Raw genomic sequence first — 23,715 nt, 5'->3', positions numbered from 1 at the left:
TTTTATTTATTTATCTGACACAGAAAGAGAGAGCACAAGTGGGGAGGCGGGTCAGAGCAAGAAGGAGAAGCAGATTCCTAGCTGAGCAGGGAGCCCAATGCAGGGCTGGATCCCAAGGACCCTGAGATCATGACCCCAGCCAAAGGCCTAATCAACTTAATCTGCCCCTAGATTTAAGATTTAACTATCATTTAAGATTCTGCTTTCATATCTCTGTTATTAACACAAGCTGAAAGACTAAGAGGATTCTAAGGATAATTTCAAGTACAAAAATGCACTAAATCATTTCAAGAAGAGAATGTAAACTACTTGTGAAAACATTTGTATTTTGAAGCTTTTTATCTGAGAAGTTCAAGTACTTTGTTCATCCTCTAAGCCAAAATAGATGGAGAGGTATTTTTCTAACCACTATAATTTTATGAGTTCTGGAAAAGACACTCAAAATATTTGAGGCTCCAAAACTTTACTAAAAACTTGGAAACCTATATAATGAAGCAAAGGACAGCATTCCACGGAAGAAAAACAAGCTACAAGCCGTCATGATAAGAGATTCCAACTCCATACTTTTGCATAACAGATATGGCTGAAAGATAAAAAAGTTGTTTATAAGCTCGTGTAGAAAGTTATTTCGGTTCTAAGCTGTGGCTGTTACTTCACTTCTAGGATGGGAATATTAATATTTTATGTACTTAATGACAAGAAATTGTTTTTCTTTCAATTCAAATGATTCCATTTTTTCTTTTTTTTTTTTGTTAAAAATCATTTATAAGAAAAGAGAAGCAAAATTAAGAGGTGAATAGTAACTAAACACACACACGGAAATTATTTACTGACTCAAGGAATAATTGGAACACAGCCATTTACTTCTGAAATCTTGAACACAAAATAGTTTTATTAGCACTGAGTCTGTTAAGGAAAGAAAACAAAACAAAACAAAAAAAGAAATATGCTAATCATGTATGTACTTCTGGGAAATAAGTGCAATGACCACTGATACAAAAAAAGGGCAGATCAAGGTCATAAATCTAACCACATGGCCCCTGAGAAGGCATGCAACTTGATACACAATAGGAACAAACCTGCCTTACCAGATTTAAGACCGGAGGGCAGGAAAGGAGTAAGAACTATCCTAACAGTAACATCATTGGCATTCAAAAAGTTATTGGTAAAAATCCCAATTTCATAAAAATGGCAAGAATCTTCTTCATTTAAGTTTTCTGTGAGATTTTGTTCCCAAATCCATCCCAAAGGTATCAAGCTATATGAGCTTTTTTCCTATGAAAATACAGTAATAAATTTCTAAATTTCAAGCATAACTTGTGTAACAATAATACTGTTCTAGTTCTCTTTGGAGACAATGAAACTCATTCCTACAGTGATTTTAATACATGTCAAGGCTTACAGCAGGAAAAGAAAAAGTGGTTCTCATTCCAAGAATGCATAGGCATTAAGATATGAAAACATGTTATGAGGAGAAATATAAAACTCACAAAAGTAATTTCCAAAGAATTCCTTACTTTCAGAAAAAGAGAGAACTTATAATCAGAGAATCTTAGAATTATAAAGGACTATAAAATACATTTGTCCAAGGGTCTTTCAACCATGTTACAGCTGACATTTTGATTTTGGGCTGGGTAATCCTCTGTTTGGGGCAGAAGTGGGGGTGCTACTGCGTATCAGACAGATGACAGTAGCTGTAGAAAGACGGAGTCATTAAATGACTTGGTATATTCAAGGAATCACAGTTTTCCAAGAAACAATAGCAGTCAAGCTAGAGGCAAGCAGTATCACAGATCTTGTATGTTGGGTTCTTATCCTGTATACAGCTGGGGGTATACTGTAGGTACCATGACTTTAACCTATATGCAAGTGGTAGACATCAAAGGGTTTGAAACTGGGGACTCCTGTTCTGAAATCCAGATTTGGGTTTCAGAACAGTAGTCCCCTACCATCTCTCTGATAGGATGTTTAACAGATGATGCTCATAACTGACACAGACCCATTGTACCTTTCTTTCACATACTCAAGAAAACACTTCAGAATGTAAGTGAACAAGAATGGTATTATGCCTTTTCTCAAGCTTGTTTATGTCAGTTGAATCTGTTATGGTAGCAAAGCTTTATAGGTATGGGGGGTATGTACAAGAGAAGGCACAAAACTCCAATCAGTGAACCAATATGCCTTGGCCATATATTAAAAGAAAAAAAAAAAAAAAAGAAAGAAAGAAAAAAAAAAAAGGAGTGCCTGGGTGGCTCAGTTGGTGAAGGGTCTACCTTCAGTTCAGGTCACGATCCCAGGGTCCTAGCATCAAGCCCCGCATCAGGCTTCCTGCTCAGTGGGGGAACCTGCTTCTCCTTCTCCTGCTCCCCCTACTTGTGCTCTCTCTCTGTCAAATAAATAAAATCTTAAAAAAAGAAAAGAAAAAGTATATATTCATACATTTTAAGTTAAAATAAAATACAAGGTAAGTAGGCTATTTATGATACTCTCTATGTCAGCTGACTTTTAAAAACTAACTGGCCTACTACACCAGCCTAGCTATGTTAAGTATAGGGGAATCTACTGTGATTATAGATGTGTAAGAGTTAGAAAGGTAACAAGCAGAGCACAGTGAGAGAGAATAACAAGGGTGTTTTGTACCTGGTGGAGAATGGGATTGTCAGACATAGCAAATAAACGGTTTTAACAATTAAAAAAAGATTTTGTCATATTTTTTATGAATTAGTAGTTTTATGGAAAGTTGTAGGAGTTAGTCCTTGACAGAGAGTCATAATCTTTAAAATGTCAATACATAAAACTATAGTAATCTAAAATTATTAAAATCAAGATATTACAAATACTTGGTTTTGGGTATTAAAGATAATACACATTGCCATTTGTTGCAATTATGTAAAAAGGAAGGTTTCCTCTGTACAGGATACCCTTGGATCTATTCTGATTTTTTTTTTTCCCAAGTGAACAAATCTCAAGCTTGGGTTCTTTGAGTTAGGACACTGTTAGAAAACTATTCTTCCAGGAAGGTTGGCTAGGCAGGATTATGCCAAGTAGGTAAGTGAGAAAGACCTCAGAGGCAACAAAAGAAATGGCTATGGATACGGAAAAGAGGGAATGGATTCTAGAGATACTTAGGAGACAGACTGATGACGGTTCTTCTTATTCTTTTTTTTTTTTTTTTTTTAAAGTAATCTCTGACCCAACAAAGTGCTCAAACTCATAACCCTGAGACTAAGTGTCATATGCTCTACTGACTGAGCCAGCCAGGCATCCCGGAGACTGATGGTTTCCGATGATTAAACAATTGTGGAGGGTCAGAGAGCACTTTCAATGATGACCCCTGATTTCCATCCTGAATTACTTACCTACAAATGCTCATTCGTTTCTTCAGAGAACGAAATCCTGTGTGTTATACTTTATGGAAAACTTGGCCTGGCAGTCGGTCAAAAGGTACACACTTTTAGTTATAAAAGAAATAAGTCATGGGGATGTAATACAGAGCATGGTGACTATAGTTAATAATACTATATTGTATATTTGAAAGTTGCTAAGAGAGTAAATCTTAAAAATTCTCGCCAAAGTGGCACCTGGCTAGCTCAGTTGGTGGAGCATGTGACTCTTGATCTCAGGGTCATGGGATCAAGCCCCACATTGGGTGTAGAGATTAATTAAAAATAAAAGCTTAGGGATGCCTGGGTGGCTCAGCGGTTGAGCATCTGCTTTAGGTTCAGGTCATGATCCTGGGATCCGGGATTGAGTCCTGCATCAGGCTCCCTGCAGGGAACCTGCTTCTCCCTCTGCCTGTGTCTCTCATGAATAAATAAATAAAATCTTTAAAACAAAAATCGTAAAAAAAAATTTCTCATCACAAGGAAAAAAAATTTAACTGTGTGGTGATGGATGTTAACTAGAATTATTGTGATGATCATTTTACAATATATACAAATATCAAATCCTTATGTTGTACATCTGAAGCTAATATAATGTTATATGTTAATTATATCTCAATTAAAAAAAAAGTTGGTACAAGTGAAAGTTAATTATATCTAAAGCAATCTAAGACCAAAATGAAAGTATTAAGCCGAAGAAAAGCTCAGAGACCAAGCCGAAAAACACCAGTGGTCTCATACAGGTAAAGAAGAATAAAGAACAAAACTTGTGGAGCATGAATACTCGGCCTGGTAACTATTTTTCAATTAAATCACTTAAATTCCAAATGGACATTTACATTATTCAATTGTGTGGCTCCCAAAGTAGTAATTTTTCAAAGAATATACCAAAAAGTGATTCCACAAAATAGAACAATTAACAGTACAACTGTTAAGTCAATTAATTTTGTTACAGACTAAAATGGATAAATATACAAAAAATCACAGGAAGTATACTTTCCACCTCTTTAATAAAACTCTAACTGAACAAATATTTTGTTCATCCAGCAAATATTTACTGAGTACATGCTAGGAATTGTTCTTACTGGGAATATAGTGGTAGTGGTAGGAGGATACATGTATATATACTCTCTAAGAACAAGTATATAATATATAAATAATATATAAAGTATCTTAAATATATACATAATATATAAAGTATCTTAAATATATGTGTATGTGTATTTAAGATACTTGCTCTTATGAAGCTCATATTCCACTAACTAGACACAGATAGTAACTAAATATTCACAATATCAGGTTAATGGCTCCCTAGAGCTTCTAAAGTCTCAGATGACAAGGATCCAAAGTTTTCTAACATCTGGCTCCTGCTTACCTCTCCAACCTTTCTGCTCATGCTCCTGTATTCACTTCACTCACTAGCTAAGAGAGCTCACTGTTCAAAACATGGTCCTGTAGTCCCTCATTTTCTACCATTCTTTCCATCAGAAAACTGCTGCCACTCATCTACAAAAGTTACTAATCCTGCCAAGGCTCAGTTCAAGAGCCAGGGCTTTCTATAAGCAGATCTCTCCCAGCTAAAAGTGACCTCTCCTCTTCTTATGAACCTCTAAAGCATTAACAACCATTATGATACTAACTACACTGGGCTATGCACTAAAATACCTTTGTTACATCTGACTAAATGTTTTTGCACTCATGGTGGGCTTCATGGGTGTGCAACCCATCTTGTACCTGGTTTAATGCTCTCATTGTCAACTGTCTTGAAATGCTAATAAATTGTGAACAGGGAATCCTGCGTTTTCATTTTGTACTAGGCCTTACAAATTGTGTAGTCAGTCCTTGTCCATGTTAAAAATTACATGTGAACATCAGCCAAAAGATAAATCATGGAGGGTACCTGGCTTGTTCAGTCAGCACAGTATGTGGGACTCTTGATCTTGGAGTCATGGGTTTGAGCTCTATGTTGGGGATAAAGTTTACTTAATAAAAAAAACAACAACAAAAAGAAAGGAAAGTAATCAGGGAAGGTATTGTAATCTTCTTTTTTTTTTTTTTATAAAGAGGCTTGGGGGATGCCTGGGTGACTCAACAGTTGAGCATCTGCCTTTGGCTCAGGGCGTGATCCTGGAGTCCTGGGATCGAGTCCCACATTGGGCTTCCTGCATGGAGCCTGCTTCTCCCTCTGCCCTCCTCTCTCTGTCTCTCATGAGTAAATAAATAAAATCTTAAAAAAAAAAAGAGAGACTTGGGCACCTGAGTGGCTGAGTAGGTTAAGTGTATGACTCTTCATTTTATTTCAGGTTATGACAGGGTTGTGAGATAGAGAGCCCTGTGTCAGGGCCTCTACTCAGCATGGAGTCTGCTTGGATTCTTTCTCTACCCCTCCCTTTAACCCTCTCCACCCCCTGCTTATGCTCTCTCTGTCTGTAAATAAATAAATAAAATCTTAAAAAAAAAAGGGGGAGAGAGGGGGGGCGGGGACGCCTGGGTGGTTCAGAGGTTGAGCATCTGCCTTTGGCTCAGAGTGTGATCCCAGAGTCCCGGGATGGAGTCCCACATCAGGCTCCCTGCAGGGAGCCTGCTTCTCCCTCTGCCTGTGTCAATGCCTCTCTCTGTGTCTCTCATGAATGAATAAATAAATAACATCGCGGGATCCCTGGGTGGCGCAGCGGTTTGGCGCCTGCCTTTGGCCCAGGGCGCGATCCTGGAGACCCGGGATCGAATCCCACGTCAGGCTCTCGGCGCATGGAGCCTGCTTCTCCCTCTGCCTCTCTCTATCTCTCTGTGACTATCATAAATAAATAAAAGTTAAAAAAAAAAAAAAAAGAAATAGTTGGTGGAAATGACAGTTTTAAAAAATAAATAAATAAATAAATAACATCGCAACCAAAAAAAAAAAAAAAAAGCAGCAGCAGCCCTGGTGGCTCAGCGGTTTAGCGCCACCTTCAGTCCAGAGCCTCATCCTGGAGACCTGGGATTGAGTCCCACGTAGGGCTCCCTGCATGAAGCCTGCTTCTCTCTCTGCCTGTGTCTCTGCCTCTCTCTCTCTCTCTCTGTCTCTCATGAATAAATAAATAAAATCTTAAAAAAAATAAATTACTTAAAAGTTTTGGGGATTCCTGGGTGGCTCAGTGGTTTAGTGTCTGCCTTCGGCCCAGGGCATGATCCTGGAGTCCCGGGATTGAGTCCCGCATCAGGCTCCCTGAATGGAGCCTGCTTCTCCCTCTGCCTGGGTCTCTGCTTCTCTCTCTCTGTCTCTCATAAATAAATGAATAAAATCTTAAAAAAAAAAAGAGATTTTAATTTCCATAAATTCTGGAATGCTGCTAAACAGGGATAAAACTATCTTCTCTGGATTAAAAAGACAAAAATAAGAAAGTCAGCTCAAAAATAGTTTTTGCGTATGGTCAATGATCTTCCACAAGTGGTCAGGACCACTCAATGGGGAAAGGACAAACTCCTCAAATGGTATTAGGGAAAATGGATATCCACACACAAAAGAATGAAGTTGGACCTGTATCTTATACCACATATAAAAATTTACCCTAAATGGATTAAAGAACTAAATGTAAGACCTAAAAGTATAAAACTCCTAGAAGAAAACATAGTAGAAAATGTTTTCATGACATTAGACATGGCAATGACTTCTTGGATGTGACACCAAAAGCACAGGCACATAAGCAAAAATAGACAAATGGGACAAACATCAAACTTAAAATTTTCTAAGATCCAAATGACATAATCAACAGAGTAAAAGGCAGTAGAGAATGGGAGAACATACTTGCAAATCATATATCTCATAAGGGGCTAATATCCAGAATATATAAAACATACCTACAGCTCAACAACAAAATATTAAATAATTCAATTAAAAAATGGGCAAAAGACTTGAACAGATATTTCTCCAAAGATTATATACAAACAGCCAATAGGCATATGAAAAGATGCTCAACACCACTAACCATCAGAGAAATGCAAATAAAAACACAGTGAATTATCAACTCACACTATCATTAGAATGGCTACTATTAAAGCAAAAACACCCAGAAAGTAACAAGAGCCGATAAGGATGTAGAGAATTAAAAACCTCTGCATGTTGCTGGTAGGATTATAAAATGGCATAACTGCTATGGGAAAGAGCATGGTGGTTCCTCACAAAATAAAAAACAAAAACAAAAAAACCCTAACATATGATCTTGCAATCTCACTTGTGGATATATATCCAAAAGGAACTGAAAGCAGGGACCCAAAGAGATATATTTGTATAATCCATGTTCTTAACAGCAACTATTCACAGTAGCCAAGAGGTAGAAACAACCTAAATGTCCATCAATAGATGAATGGATAAACAGAATGTGGTATATATATATACAAGGGAATATTTAGCCTTAAAAAAAAAAAAAAGAAATCCTGTTACATACTACAACATGAATGAACCTTGAGGACATTATGCTTAACGAAATAAGTCAGTCACAAAAAGACAAATGCTGTATGATTCCAGTTACATAAAGCATCTAAAGTAGCCAGATTTGTAGAAACAGAAAGTAGAATGGGGTAGAGGAAGGGAGAAGGGGGAAGTGCTATATAACAGTTAAGAGTTTCACATTTATAAGATGAAAATGTTCTGGAGATCTGTTTCACAATAACATAAACAAACTTACTACTGAAGTATACACTTAAAACTTGCTAAAATAGTAAATTATATGTTATATGTTTTTACCAAACACATACACACACACACACACACACACACACACACAGAGCCAAGTCCGAAAATTATATTCTTTGTAGCATTACTTTGTGCTAAAACAACCTCTTAGAGAATATATGAACCATAAGATAAATATTAAAATATAAAAAATTTTACACTCAGGAAACTTTGTTACCTGCAACAAATCCAACTACTAGATCTTTTCCAGTAGAAGAACGTTGACCTTTGATCCAGACTGCTTTGAGACTATTAAAAGTGTAGAAATAGACAAAATTGGAGCAGCAGAGACTGGAGATAACTGGAAACCACCCTCGATATGGTGCCAGGCTAGATGAAAAACACAATAAGCAATGTAAAGATGCTGTACAAAAGCCAGTAGGAATCGGCAAAGTCCTAAGGAAAGGCTGATCATCATTCACATATTCTCAAAGTTCACTCCTACACTACACCATATTCTAAACTGTACATATATCTCACATTTTGAAGGATGCCCAAAGTAAGAAATCTTTCCTACCACTAATGATGGCAAAGAACACACTTTCAATGACTGATTTTACTGATTTCTTTCCCTTGGTTTCCTTCAATAAATTACTATGTAAAATTAGAAACAATTGTCTTCATGACTATTAGTTAATATAGCATCATTCATATTTTATTACAGGGTAACAACATTTAAAAATGAAGTAAATAGAGACATAATAAGTGTTAAAAAAAAAAAAAAGAAGTGATGGGGAGATGTTATAAGGGCACAGGAACCAGGCTGAAGGGTTTCCCTTGAATTGCTGACAATTTCAGCACCAAAATAATATAGTATAGTAATCAACTGTAAACTACTGAAAAACCAGGAATTTCCAAGTCTATACTGATACTAAATAAAGTGTCTCATGATAGACTACTGACCGTTGCAAGAGAGGAAAAATTATTCAGTGGTTAAGCTGAATCTGAGAAATCATAATTAACGAAGGGCAGGTGGACAATATGTGACTCCAGATGTGATATCCTATGGACACAATATCACCTACGCATTTCTGGCCAAGAATGCATAGCCTCAGTCTAATCATAAAGAAACCTGGGGCAAACAAAATGAAAAACATTTTATTCCAAAAAAAAGGGGTGGGGGGCGAGGGTAGCTATAATCTTTAAAAATGTCAACATTATAGGGGTAAAAGGCTTTGATGTATGGTGTGTAAATAATTCTGAAAAACGTTTGTGTGGTGTGAGTGTAATAAAGACAGAAGGGGGGAGCGAGAAAGTGGGGAGAACATAAGCACAACTGGGAAAAAAGTGTTAATAATAGGTGGATCTGGGTAAAGTATATAATGATATTTGTACTATTTTTAGTTTTGTAACTTTCTGTGAATTTGAAGTTATTGCCAAACAAAAAGTAAAAAAAAAAAAAAAAAAGGAAGTACATAATCTGAATGCATCTGATAGGAATGAACTAAACAATTAAACAACTTCTTCAGCTTGCTGTAAAAAAAACCCATAAAACATAAAACAAAGCATTGGTTTCATGGAAGAATCTATGATCAAGAATCAAAATCACCAACCACAGGACTTTAAAGGAAATGAAAACAATTATATACTTACAAGTTGGGCAATTACAAATTCACAATTACTTTTAAGGCTGTGAGAATGCAAAGACAGTGAGCGCAGGTGTGCTAGAGGCCCAACAATCTCCTAACAGGCTGCTTTGTCTGACAAAGACCGGCAAGGTGGTACTCACAGGCCTTCTTCTTTAATGATCTCCAGGAGCACCATGTGTGTAGTTTTGGACTTTCTTTTCTCATCAACTAGAAGAAGAAAGAAGATATGTTTAACCTAATAAGTCTTTTTTTTTTTTTTATTAACCTAATAAGTCTTTTGAGACTTATTATCTTCAGGAACATAAACAAGTTTCACTGAAATGCCATTTACCTCAGCTGAGCAATCTCCTGTCTTATTCTTTGAGCTCCCTAACTTGCCTCAGAATTTACCAATCCTTTGTTCCCATGTGCTAAATCCAACTGTGGATTCCTTGGGTCTCATCTGTTATTCATAAACCATAAAACATTTTAATTCAACACCTAATTCCCAAAGCAAAAGATGTGACAGGAATCTTATATTTTATAAGGCTTTCTTGTTTTTTTTCCCCCAAAGTTACATATTCTCATTTTTAGCTTAACATCTTATAAAGAGGAAATGAATTATCATCTCCCTGTTAGCAGAGAGGCCAGACACGAAAGCTGTGAAGGATATACATAGTTGGCAGCAGAGCCAGGATTAAAACTCAAGTTTTCATAGTTTTAGGCTGCTGCTCTGTTTCCTAATCTAAAAAATAAAAGATCTCAAAAGGATGAGAACAGGGCGCTTGCTTGTCTGGCTCAGTTGGTAGAACATGTAACTCTTGACCTCAGGGCCATGAGTTTGAGCCCACTCAACTTGGGTGTAGAAGTTACTTAAAAAAATTTTTATTTTTGAACTTACTTAAAAATTAAAAAAGGATGAGAACTCTGCTTTTCTTGGCATTCTCACTGAAAATCACAAAACCTCACTTAACTTCACATTTCCTACCCACATTTGGAGAATATTTTGAAAACGAAAATGTGGAAATGAAACAATTTCCTAAGAATTAAAATTGATACCTATATGGCCTGTAGGATGGTGAAGAGGAAACTCCCACAGAAGGCAATCTGGCCATAGCTATCCAAACTACTACAGGTTTACTCTTTGATCCAGCAATCTCACTTCTGGGAATTTACCTGATAGAACTTATGGAAACAAAGTAGCATATGAATAAGTCTATTCTACAAAAGAGAAGAGGGGCACCTGGGTGACTCCATCAGTTAGACAGCCAACTCTTAGTTTTGGCCCAGGTTGTGATCTCGGAGTCGTGGGATCTGGCCCTACCTCAGGCTCCATGCTCAGCACAGAGTACTTGTCCCTCTCCCTCTGTTCCTCCCCCTGATTGCACTTTCTATCTGTCTCTCAAATAAATAAAACACCCAGTGGGCGTTTTTTTTTCCTGAAAAAAAAGAGAGAGAGAGAGAGAGAGAGAGAGAGAGAGAGAGAGAGAGAAGAATCGACGATAGGGGAAAGAAAGGGTTCTGGTGAAACATGTCCTGGTGTACCCGCACTATGGTACACTCTAAAACTGGAAGGATGAAGAAGCTCCTAAAGCACTGATTTGGAAGGCATCCAAAATATGCTGTTAAGTGAAAAAGGTAAGGTACAGAACAGTGTGACAAACATGCTTTTTGTGGAAGGAAGGGAGAAAACTAAGAATATATATTCTTATTTGTTTGTTATTCCATAATGAAACTGTGCAAGATTATTTGAGAGACTAATAAAGACACTATCTGCAGGGGAGAGAAAAAGGGGAAAGGGGCAGATTAGAGTGAGATTTTCCATCATGTTATGTATCATTTTATATATTTTGGGTTTTGAGTCATGAAAAAAACCTATTATAAAACTCAAAAATTAATTTATAATAAAAGCCATGAGGGGTTTTGACATAGGAGTTAGTTTATTCAAAGCTAATCTTATTCTCATCTCTTCACATAAGTTCTGGCACAGGTTTATAACTTCAAGTTGAAAAATACTGGGGAAGAAACAAGTAGGAATTATAGAGAGTTGTCTAGTCCTATAATGCAAGAGACAAACTAGGACTACACGCTCAATTTAGCAGTGACAGTGGGTGTTTGGCTCCACCATGTCTCCTATTCTCTTGTCTTTTTTTTTTTTTTTAAGATTTTATTTATTTATTCATGAGAGACAGAGACAGAGAAAGGCAGACACAGGCAGAGGGAGAAGCTGGCTCCATGCAGGGAGCCCAATGCGGGACTTGATCCTAGGACTCCAGGATCATGCCCTGAGCCAAAGGCAGGCCCTCAACCGCTGAGCCACCCAGGCTTCCCTATTCTCTCGTCTCTTTTGAGAAGATCTACCCCAGCAAAAACTCTCCACATTGTGCCTTAAAAAAGTCATATTGTTGGGAAGCCTGCTGGCACAGTTGGAAGAGCGTGCAACTCTTGATCTCAGGGTTCTAAGTTGGAGCCCCACATTGTATATGTAGAGATTACTTTAAAAAGATAATAAGGGGACGACACCTGGGTGGCTCAGCAGTTGAATGTCTGCCTTCAGCTCAGGGCGTGATCCCAGAGTCTAGAACCGAGTCCCACATCGGGTTTCTTACGTGGAACCTGCTTCTGCTTCTCCCTCTGCCTGTGTCTCTGCCTCTCTCTCTCTCTGTCTCTCATGAATAAATAAATTTTAAAAATCTTAAAAAATATATATAAATACATTTGCTTCTTGACATCAAATGAAAAGAATATGGTGCCTGCAGAGGATACCCACCTTGAAGTCGCAGTCGAGCCGTATCCAAGGGAAAGAACACAGTCATTGCTGTCACGCTTCCCTGCAAAGTTTGAAAAGCTGTTAGCCATTACAGGCTCACAAAAACAAAGAGACACAACTTTTAAGTGAAAAAATTCATTATTCATCATTGAATTCAAAAATTCATTATTAACAAGGGTCAAATCAGATTTTTAGGGAAAGCACCTATATGATACTGGGATTATTATTGTTCAAGTTCTCTAGTTTTGTACTTAAGTGGAAGTATTTGATTTTCTGGAAGAAATCTTTTTTCTCTCTCTCTCATGCTGAAAAAGAAAATGAAGATGGATCCCTGGAGAGGACAAACTTTGGGGTTTGCAACCCAGGACACATGTAAAAGAGAACAGATAAATGGATTTTTAACCTTTTATATCAGTCAGTTGCTGCTCCTATGCGCTGATAACTCCACAAGTCAAAATATCCAGTAATCAAATAGATACATACTTCTAGTCTCTTTGCTTAATCAATATATTTACCACAAAGTAAAAGAGGTGTAAAAATCATATTGTTCTTCTTTTTTTTTTTTAAGATTTTATTTATTTATTCATGAGAGACAGAGAGAGAGAGAGACAGGCAGAGGGAGAAGCAGGCTCCATGCAGGGAGCCCAACATGGGACTGAATCCCAGATCTCCAGGATCAGGCCCTGGGCTGCAGGAGGTGCTAAACTGCTGAGCCACTTGGGCTGCCCTCATATTGTGCTTTAAAACGGTTTTGTTTGCTTGTGTTTTTAGTAAAATAGGGACAATCTCAGCTCAATATTCTATAAATAATTGATCCAGGGTAATACAATGACAAAAATTATTGGGGACAGAAGCCAACACCAGTCTTTCCATTCATAAAATCCTATGACAGATAGGGACACCAGGTGGCTCAGTTGCTTAAGCATCTTCAGCTCAGGTCATGATCCCAGGGTCCTGGGGTTGAAGCTTGGCATTGAGCCCTGTGCAATGGAGAACCTGCTTCTCCCTCTCCCTTGGCTCCTCTCCCCTGCTTGCAGTCTCTCTTTAATAAATAAAATCTTAAAAAAAAATCCTATGACAGACTAAAACCACAAGCACTAGTTTGGGGTGAAATCTTTATGTGGGTTTATGGTTCTCAACTCAGATGGAGGCCCACTGGTGTATATTCTCAGGCATAAGATCAAATTTTAGGCTACTGATCTAGTAATTTAGCCTACTGATCTAATAATAGTTATATATAATATTTTAATCATAAAAACTGGAAATTAGGTCAACTTTATAGATAAGAAACATTTGCCAGGTCTCTTATCTATTTAAATAGGTCAGTCTGCTTGACAAGGGAGAACACTGTTTTGTCCTCTTAGTATTCTTCAAAACTCAGATTGAATGTTACCATCCGCTGCCTGCCAGGCAACATTCCTCTATGTTGTTCATTCCTCTGTGCTCCCACAGCACTTGTTTATAGGTTTCCTCTACCAGACTAAAATAATATTTACTCTTTGTATAATACAGATTCTTAATGAAATGTTTATTCAAGTTACCCCACCAGTTTTTAATGCTTTTTTGACAACTACATAAATGTTCTTTTTTAGTAAGGACTAGGTAATATTTGGTATCTCAAGAAACATTGGACCCACAAAGGCTTACAGTCTACAGATCTATGCTTCTGGCATCCTTGATCACACTATAGGCAACTTTAAAGAAAAACAGAAAGCTGGCGAATGCTTATTAAGGTCATGAAGACTGTGGCATTTTTTTCCCTATTGCATGGTACTACATGTCCATGCGGGGTATTGCATAAACAGGGCATCCTGTTTGGAAAAAAAAAACAGGCAGAAAAGTCCTGTTTGGAAACTAGTTTTTCAAACAACTGGACCATCTCTATCCCTCTTCCTTGCCAGCTTTAAACATACACCTGAAGTTTCCTAAGTTAGCAATCCCTGCCTATCTACCTTGAAATCTTAAAGTACATTTTATGCCAATATAAAAAGAACAGTCAGTCCAAAGAGTTCAGTGATCTATTATCTCCTCAAGGACTAGCATAAAGTTCAAATCAGTAAAACTAAAAAACTTTAAAAAATTTATTAATACTGGGGGGACCTGAGTGGTTCAGTCGTGGAGCATCTGCCTTCAGCTCAGGGCGTGATCCCAGGGTCCTGGGATCCAGTCCCATATCGGGCTCCCCACAGGGAGCCTGCTTCTCCCTCTGCCTGTATCTCTGCTTCTCTCTGCGGGTCTCTCATGAATAAATAAATAAAATCTTTAAAAAAATTATTAGTACTGGAAAGACAGGATCAAGATGGTGAACTCAAAATCCAGCATTGCCTCCTCTGCATTCCAATCACTAATAATGACAGAAAAGGTTTATATGTAACAGTATTGTGTAGGGGTGTCTCATGGCTCAGTAGGTTAAGCGTCTGACTCTTGGTTTGGCTCAGGTCAGATCAGGTTTCATGATTTCAGGATTGTGAGACTGAGCCCTGTTAGGCTCTGTACTCAGAGCAGAGTCCACTTGAGATTCTTTCCCTCTCTCTCTCCCTCCCCATTCGACTCCTCCTCTGCTCTTTGTTCTAGCTCTCTAAAACAAATAATTCTTTAAAAAAAAAATTCAGGGGTGAAATGAGGGCTTCCATTTCCAGCAATATGATGGCTTAGACAACATGCTGCAAAATACCTGGTACTGTTACATAAAATACACACACACACACACACACACACACACACACATACACTAAATGCTTAGCTGAGCTCATAGGAAAGTAAGGGAAATCCACTGGAGCCCGAAAGAAGAGCAGAAACCCATAGGATTAAGCAGACTCTTTGGTTTTGGTTGCCTAACAATTTTTTTTTTTGCCAATCTAAATGATCAAGTGGCTTTATTATTATTACTATCATTTTAAAAAATTGAAATGGAAGTCACATAATGTAAATTAACCATTTAAAAGTATACCATTCAGTGACATTTGGTATATTCAGTGTTGTGCAACCAAATTCCAAAATATTTTCATCACCTTAAAAGAAAAGTAGGCATGTTCCACTTTTCCTTCCACTCACCCCTGACAACCACTAATTTGCTGTCTCTATGGATGTATTTATTCTGATATTTCATATAAAAAGTCATGCAAACTGTGGCCTCTTGTGTGTGGCTTCTTTTACTCAGCATGATGTTTTCATGGCTTAGCCACCTTGGAGCATTTATCAGTACTCCATTCCTTTTTATGGCTTAGTAATATTTGATTGTGTTTATCCACTCAAAATGTTTTGGAGTGAGATATTACGAATGTACTAAGTACTGCTGAAATGTACTCTTTAAAGTTTTGGGGTCTTTTTCTTTAGCAGTCTCTACATCAAATATGGGGTTCAAACTCATTCAAAATAAACTGTATACTTCAAAATGATTAATTTTATATTATGTGAATTACACAATTAAAAAAAAAACACCCCAAAACATTTAATCTTTACAACCTGATGAGATAAGTACTAGTATCTTCTCCATTTTACACATGAGGAAAAAGATACTAAGAAGTTTTGTAACTTTATTAAAGTTACACTTTGCAAGTGGCAGAATCAATATTTGAACATAGGCAGCTTGGCTTCAGAGACCACACTCTTAACCACTGGTGCAATAAAAACAAACAAACCAAAAAAAAAAAAAAAACAAAAAACCAACAACAACCCCAAAACCCAACTTACTAATATAGCACTAAAAATTACTGAAAAAGAAAAAAAAAGGTACTAATATGGGACCTATTTTATGTGTCAAATATTTTTTTGGGTACCAGTCTGGACACTCAGCATAGAACCTGGCATAACATATGCCCTAAACTTGTTAATTAATGTATGACTGTATGTATGCACCTACAAATAAACTTAATATCCATGAAAAAATGTATTCAAAATGCTAAAGATAAATTTGGAACATAGCTGTTCTGTACATTGGGAACTTGGCTATATTTGTCTCCTCACCAAGCAAACACCCAGATGACTGCTTTTGTTTTCATAAGCAGCTGTTACCTGAAGGAAAATATTTATTATATATGTAAGTCTTATGCCAAGCTATATAAGCACATGACTTTTTAGAATTTGAATTAAATTCCTCTTTCATAAATACTCAGGTTTTTTTTTCCTCTAGGACTGTCTGTTCACTTATATAAAATTAGAAGGCACAAAATACCGAGAAGATAACCACAATGTACAATACTGTTGTGCCAGAGAGACATAAAAATAAAACTATTATTTTGAGTCCCACAGAATTCTAACCATCTGAGTGGGAGTTCTAGTGCTGACATTAATTACAACTTAAAGAATCCATTTCTAGAGAAACAACCTTCTGGTGCCTCACAAAAAACAAACATGTTTAGTCACAACTTTCTACCATCCCCCTCTGGCATTTAACCATCAGGTCTTGGGAAACAAATTAATTCATACACCACACTGGCACCTGGAGCTAGAAAAGCCTGTAGAGATCACCTTGTACTGGACTCCCTTCACCTGAGATCTAAGGAGCCTGAGCAAGGGTAGTGAAGAGGTCTCCTCAAAGCTCTAGGGGCACAGATGGAGTAAGAATCCAGAGCTCTCGGACTTCCAGTTCTACTGTTCACTGTTCTACCTTGTTCTCAAACTTTCTTCAGTCTTTTAACTTGACTCCTCTTCCACTTACAAAAGTGTACATAATACAAATACACACACAAAAACTTTAACAGTGAATGTATAAGGAGAGGAAAGGAATTAAAGATGGCCCTATTTCCCTTATTATGCATCTCCATATAATTATTCCTCTTTTTTTTTTTTAAACAACAAGCATGTATTACAGTTTTGAAGACATCAGAATACAAGAGCATAGAGCCCAGGGAATCTCAAGGTATGGTCTGGGGCTCCTTGAAAATCCCCAAACCCTTTGCAAGGGTCTGTAGGATTAAAACTATTTTCATTAGAATACTATCACAGCTTTACCCTTTTTCATTCTCATTTTCTCACAGCATGTAATAAAGTTTTCCAGAGGGTTCCTGATATGTGATACTGTAACAGGCTGAATTGCAGAGCAGATATAAGGATCCAATATCTTCTCTTAAACATTAGAAAGATTTGCAAAAACATAAAGCAATGTCACTCTTCTTACTATTTTGGAGGAAATGTTTTTCTAAATATTATAGATGTTACCATGTAACAGGTTTAATATTGTAAACAAATGTTAGTGATCTCTCAATTTTAACTTCTAATAAATACTGATAGTTACAATCACATAAACAAAAGCTCTTCAGAGGCTGTGATAATTTTTAAGAGTATAAAGGAATCCTGAGACCAAAAAGTTTGAGAATTGCTGTTATAATAAACATCCCATTAAATATGAAAACCTACATTATTAACTATTAACTGATTTTCTGCCTCCATTTGCCTATTCTGGATATTTCATATAAATGGAATCAAATAATACATCATCTTTTGTGACTGGCTTCTTTCAAGGCTCATCCATGTTGTGGAATCAGAACTGCATTCTGTATTATGGTTGAATAATACTCTGTTGTAGGCACACAATGCATTGTGTGCATCCATTCATCAGTTGATGGATTTGGGTTGTTTCCACTTTTCTGCTTTATGAATAATGTTATGAACATCATGTACAAATTTTTGTATGAATATATGTTTTCGGTTTTCTAGGAGTAAAATTGCAGGGTCATAGGATAACTTTGACATTTTGAGGAACTATCAAACTTTTCCACTGTGGCTGCACGTTTTTTTTTTTAATTTTTATTTATTTATGATAGTCACAGAGAGAGAGAGAGAGAGAGAGAGAGAGAGAGAGAGAGAGAGAGAGGCAGAGACATAGGCAGAGGGAGAAGCAGGCTCCATGCACCGGGAGCCCGACATTGGATTCGATCCCAGGACTCCAGGATCCCGCCCTGGGCCAAAGGCAGGCGCTAAGCCACTGCGCCACCCAGGGATCCCCCGGCTGCACAGTTTTATATTTCCACCAATAAATTATGAGGTTTCCAACTTCCCCATAAACTTGCGATACTTGTTATTAACTTTCCTTTTGACTACAACTACCCTGGTGGGTATGAAGTGGTATCTCCTCGTGGTTTTGATTTGCATTTCCCTGGTAATTAATGCAGTTAGCATCTCTTCATGTATTTATTGGCCACTTGTATATCTTCATTGGAGAAATCCATTGTCTATTTTTTTAAAGATTTATTTATTTATTAGAGAGAGAGAGAGAGAGAGAGAGAGACAGGCAGAGGGAGAAATGGGCTCCATTCTGGGAGCCTGAAGTGGGACTCAATCCCAGGTGTCCAGGATCACACCCTGGGCTGAAGGTGGCGCTAAACCCCTAAGCCACTGGGCCTGCCCCCTTTGTCTATTTTTTAAATTGGGTTATTTGCCTATTGAGTTGTAGGCAGTCTTACATATTCTGGATACTAGACCCTTAACAGATATAGGATTTATAAATATATTCCCCCATTCTGTTGTCTTCGTTTTCTTGATGGGGTCTTTAAAGCATGAAGTTTTTAATTTGAATGAAATCCAATTTACATTTCTTTTTCTTTTTTATTACTTGGTGTCATCTAAGAAGCCATTGCCTAATCTAAAGTCATAACGATTTATGCCTATATTTTCATCTAAGAGTTTTGTGGTGCTGTTACATGAGGTCTATGGTTCATTTTAATTTTTGTTAAAATTAAATGCATTTTAAGTAGGGATCCAACTTCATTCTTTTGCATGTGATTACCAGTTGTTCCTGCAACATTTATCAAAGAGACTATTCCTTCCTTATTGATCTATTTCAACATTCTTGCCAAAACTCAGTTGAACAAAAATTGAGGATTTGTTGGACTCCCAATTCTATTCCATTAATCTATCTATCCTTATGCCAGTTCCACACTCTCTCCATTACTGTAGCTCTGTACTAAGCTTTGAAATTGGGAAATGTGAATCTGTCAATTTTGTTCTTCTTTTTCAAGATTGTTTTGGCTATTCTGGATCCTTTGCATTTTCTTTTTTTAAAGATCTTATTTATTTATTTATTCATGAGAGACACACACAGAGAGGCAGAGACACAGGCAGAGGGAAAAGCAGGCTCCCCACAGGGAGACCAATGTGGAACTCAATCCTGGGACTCCAGGATCATGACCTGAGCCAAAGGCGATGCTCAACTACTGAGCCACCCAGGCACCCTCCTTTGCATTTTCATATGAATTTTAGGATCAGCTTATCAATTTCTGAAAAAAGCAAATTGGAATTTTAATAGGGATTGCACCGAATCTGTAGATTCTGTTGGGGACGATTGCCATCTTAATAATATCGTCTTACAATAATGAACATGGGATGTCTTCCCACTTATTCAAGTCTTCAGTTTTTTTATTTATTTATTTATTTATTTATTTATTTAAACGATTTTATTTTATTTACTCAAAAGATACAGAGCGAGCAAGAGAGAGGCAGAGGGAAAAGCAGGCTCCACGCAGGGAGCCCGACGTAGGACTCCATCCCAGGTCTCCAGGATCAAGCCCTGGGCTGCAGGCCGCGCTAAACTGCTGCGCCACCAGGGCTGCCCCAAGTCTTTGGTTTTTTTAATGATAATTTGTTATTTTTCAGTGTACCTAAAAGTTTTAATATGCACTATCTTCATTATAACACAATTCTAAATATTTTATTTCCATTATTTCTTAACTCAAGAAATGTTTTTAGATGTTTCAGAAATGTGTTTTATTTCCAAACATATATGTTGTTTTTTTTAAATTATCTTTTTGTTATTATTACTTGACTGCACTATGGTTTAAGAATTGTTTCATTTTATTTCAAAACATTTTGAGAATTTAAGTTTTGCTTTATAGGGGTCCCTGGGTGGCGCAGCGGTTTAGCGCCTGTCTTTGGCCCAGGGCGCGATCCTGGAGACCCCGGATCGAATCCCACGTCGGGCTCCCGGTGCATGGAGCCTGCTTCTCCCTCTGCCTGTGTCTCTGCCTCTCTCTCTCTGTAACTATCATAAATATATATAAAAAAAGTTTTGCTTTATAGTCAACTAAATGGTCAGTTTTGATAACTTTTCCACATTTGGCTGAAAAGAATGTGTATTCTGCAGTTGTTTGGTATAATGTTCTGTATATGTCTATTAGGTCAAATTTGCTAAATATATATATATATATTTATTATAAATATATTTTTTTTAATTTTTCTTTTTTTTTTTATTTATTTATTTATGATAGTCACAGAGAGAGAGAGAGGCAGAGACACAGGCAGAGGGAGAAGCAGGCTCCATGCACCGGGAGCCCGACGTGGGATTCGATCCCGGGTCTCCAGGATCGCGCCCTGAGCCAAAGGCAGGCGCCAAACCGTTGCGCCACCCAGGGATCCCAAATTTGCTAAATATATTATTCAATTTTTTCATAACTACCCCCCAACTTATTCTATCAACTACTGAGAGATATATTAAAAAATTTCCATTTTGGGGGAACCCTGGGTGGCGCAGCGGTTTGACGCCTGCCTTTGGCCCAGGGCGCGATCCTGGAGACCCGGGATCGAATCTCACATCGGGCTCCCGGTGCATGGAGCCGGCTTCTCCCTCTGCCTGTGTCTCTGCATCTCTCTCTCTCTGTGTCTCTCATGAATAAATAAATAAAATCTTTAAAAAAATAAATGCTAAAACATTCAATTGGTTTATCCTTCCTCCAAACAATAGAAATTTAATTCCATTTGTTCCCACTCACCTTCATGCTGTTATCTACTTTAATTCTAACTTTTTTGCTTCTTTTTTAATGTCCACAAAACAGAGTTAATTTGTTATTTGATAAAGTTGTTTAGATTTAGACACACGCAATATTTACCATTTTTCTACTCTTCATCCCTTCTTTCATCTCATACTTTCCATCTAGTATCACTTGCCTTCTGTATGAAGAACACTCTTTAAAATTTCTTCTAATGAAGATCTTGCTAGTGGCAAACTGTTTTTTGATGTTCTGAAATGTCTCTATTTCACATACATTTTAAAGATTTTTCAGTGGATATAGCATTCTAGGGAGATGTTATTTTCTCTCAGGAAAATGAAGAAAATACTCCACAGTTTTCTGACTACAATCATTGCAAATGAGAATCAAGTGTCAGCTATCCTTTAGCTCACTGATTCCATCTTCAGTTGTGTCTAATATATTGATATACCTGTTCTGAATTTGAATCCATCATTCAGCTTCAGTTACCAATTTACAGCTATGCGCTGTTTTAGCTTTAAATTTTTATTTGATCAAAAAAGATGCACATAGTTTTAAAAGTTATGGAATATAAATGGCAAAATACAGTAGTTCTTGCCTACTCCTCTTCATTTCACCCAATCTTCCTTCCAAAGGCAATTATTTTAGCTTCTTTCAGCTGTTTCTTTTGAAATTTACCCATCTCCAAATAATTAAAAAATATCCTGATATCTTTTGGTTCATCAATTTTAGACATTATTTATCGTATACTATGGAGAATGAGAACTTAGCTCTTTTATATTCCTCTCTGCCTTCCTGTCCTATCTTCTAAGAGCTATAATTTTTATTTTTTATTTATTTTATTTATTTTTTAAGAGATTTTATTTATTCATGAGAGACACAGAGAGAGAGAGAGAGAGAGAGAGAGAGGCAGAGACACAGACAGAGGGGGAAGCAGGCTCCATGCAGGGAGCCCGACGTGGGACTCGATCCCAGGTCTCCAGGATCATGCCCTGGGCTGCAGGTGGCGCTAAACCGCTGTGCCACCAGGGCTGCCCTATAGTTTTTGTTTAAATTTCAGTGTTCTGGGATCCCTGGGTGGCGCAGCGGTTTGGCGCCTGCCTTTGGCCCAGGGCACGATCCTGGAGACCCGGGATCGAATCCCACATCGGGCTCCCGGTGCATGGAGCCTGCTTCTCCCTCTGCCTCTCTCTCTCTCTCTCTCTCTCTCTCTCTCTCTCTCACTGTGTGCCTATCATAAATAAATAAAAAAATAAATAAATTTCAGTGTTCCCATGACTATCATGCATCCACTTTCAAATTTCAGTTATTTTACTTTTCATTTCTAGATATTCTATTTGATTAGCTTTCAAATATGCTCAGCCAATCTTCGTTTCTTGTTCCTCACACATATATTCTAGCCTTCTTTTATTTTCTTATATATATAAATAACCTTTAAAGATTGTGAACTGAAAATTCCATTTTCCAATTGTTGCTGCTGCCTGCAACTGTTCTTGTTCACAATGCTTTGTTTCTCTGTGAGTTTAGTTAGTTTGAACTGATCACCTTTTGAATTTTATTTTTGGGCATTCTTTTAAATCTTTTAAAGATAACTACTTCTGGAAAGTATTTTTGCCCAGACACTCTGGGGTCCCACCAACTGAGAATCATTCTAAGTTAAATTATTCACTTCAGGTTTTCGAATGACACAAGTAGTGAATTCAGGCTACAATCTAAGAGAAGGTTTGTGGCTTCAAAATCTCAGTGGTGATTTCCCTATACAAATCAGTGCCAAGGTGGGAGATAACTGATATTCTTGGGGAAGAGTAAGACCATTTTCCATTCACCTCTACAGCATATTCCTTTGGGATTCCAGGCTTACTGGGTAATTGTATATGAGCAGGTTGGTAACATATTCACATTTCTTTAAATTTTTTTTTATTTTTTATTTATGATAGTCACAGAGAGAGAGAGAGAAAGAGAGGCAGAGACATAGGCAGAGGGAGAAACAGGCTCCATGCACCGGGAGCCCAACGTGGGGTTCGATCCCGGGTCTCCAGGATCACGCCCTGGGCCAAAGGCAGGCGCTAAACCGCTGCGCCACCCAGGGATCCCCCATATTCACATTTCAAATCTATTACCTCATGGCATCTAACATCACTCTTTTATGTTCCCTGGATATTTAACAAGTGAACCAAGACATGTATTTCTAATTTAATAACCTACCTCTGAAAAATTTATAAAACTTAGTATACTAAACAAAATAGGGATGCCTGGGTGGCTCAGTGGTTGAGTATCTGCCTTTGGCTTAGGGCATGATTGAGTCCCACATCAGGCTGCCTGCATGGATCCTGCTTCTCCCTCTGCCTATGTCTCTGCCTCTCTCTCTGTGTCTCTTACGAATAAATAAATAAAATCTTAAAAAAAAGAAAAAGAAAAAGAAAATAAAAACTGACATAAAATAGCTACCATTTTACCCTGGATATGAAAACTAGGAAAAATGACAAAATCAAGAAGAAAAAAGCCAGAAATCTGAATTTAAACCTTTTCTATACAAGTATTTCATTAAAAGACATGCCATGGACCTTTTAGGGTTGCCATC

The 23,715-nt window shown here is 37.4% G+C and overlaps 1 protein-coding gene across 1 annotated transcript in view; it reads right to left on the bottom strand.

Moving 5' to 3' along the window:
- SLC25A17 (solute carrier family 25 member 17) overlaps window positions 1-23,715 on the bottom strand; it is a 43,774-nt gene that overhangs the window by 8,651 nt on the left and 11,408 nt on the right. Inside the window, exons 2-4 of the mRNA XM_041757036.1 lie at window positions 12,433-12,493; window positions 9,824-9,890; window positions 8,273-8,424 (exon numbers count right to left, since the gene is read on the bottom strand). Coding sequence (XP_041612970.1) covers window positions 8,273-8,424; window positions 9,824-9,890; window positions 12,433-12,493 — 280 coding nt within the window. The remainder of the gene's footprint in view (window positions 1-8,272; window positions 8,425-9,823; window positions 9,891-12,432; window positions 12,494-23,715) is intronic.

This window comes from Vulpes lagopus, chromosome 5 (genome assembly GCF_018345385.1).
Source record: "Vulpes lagopus strain Blue_001 chromosome 5, ASM1834538v1, whole genome shotgun sequence".
Classification (NCBI taxonomy): domain Eukaryota; kingdom Metazoa; phylum Chordata; class Mammalia; order Carnivora; family Canidae; genus Vulpes; species Vulpes lagopus.
The sequence above is the reverse complement of the archived record's forward strand: the minus strand, read 5'-3'. Positions and strand labels throughout refer to the sequence as shown.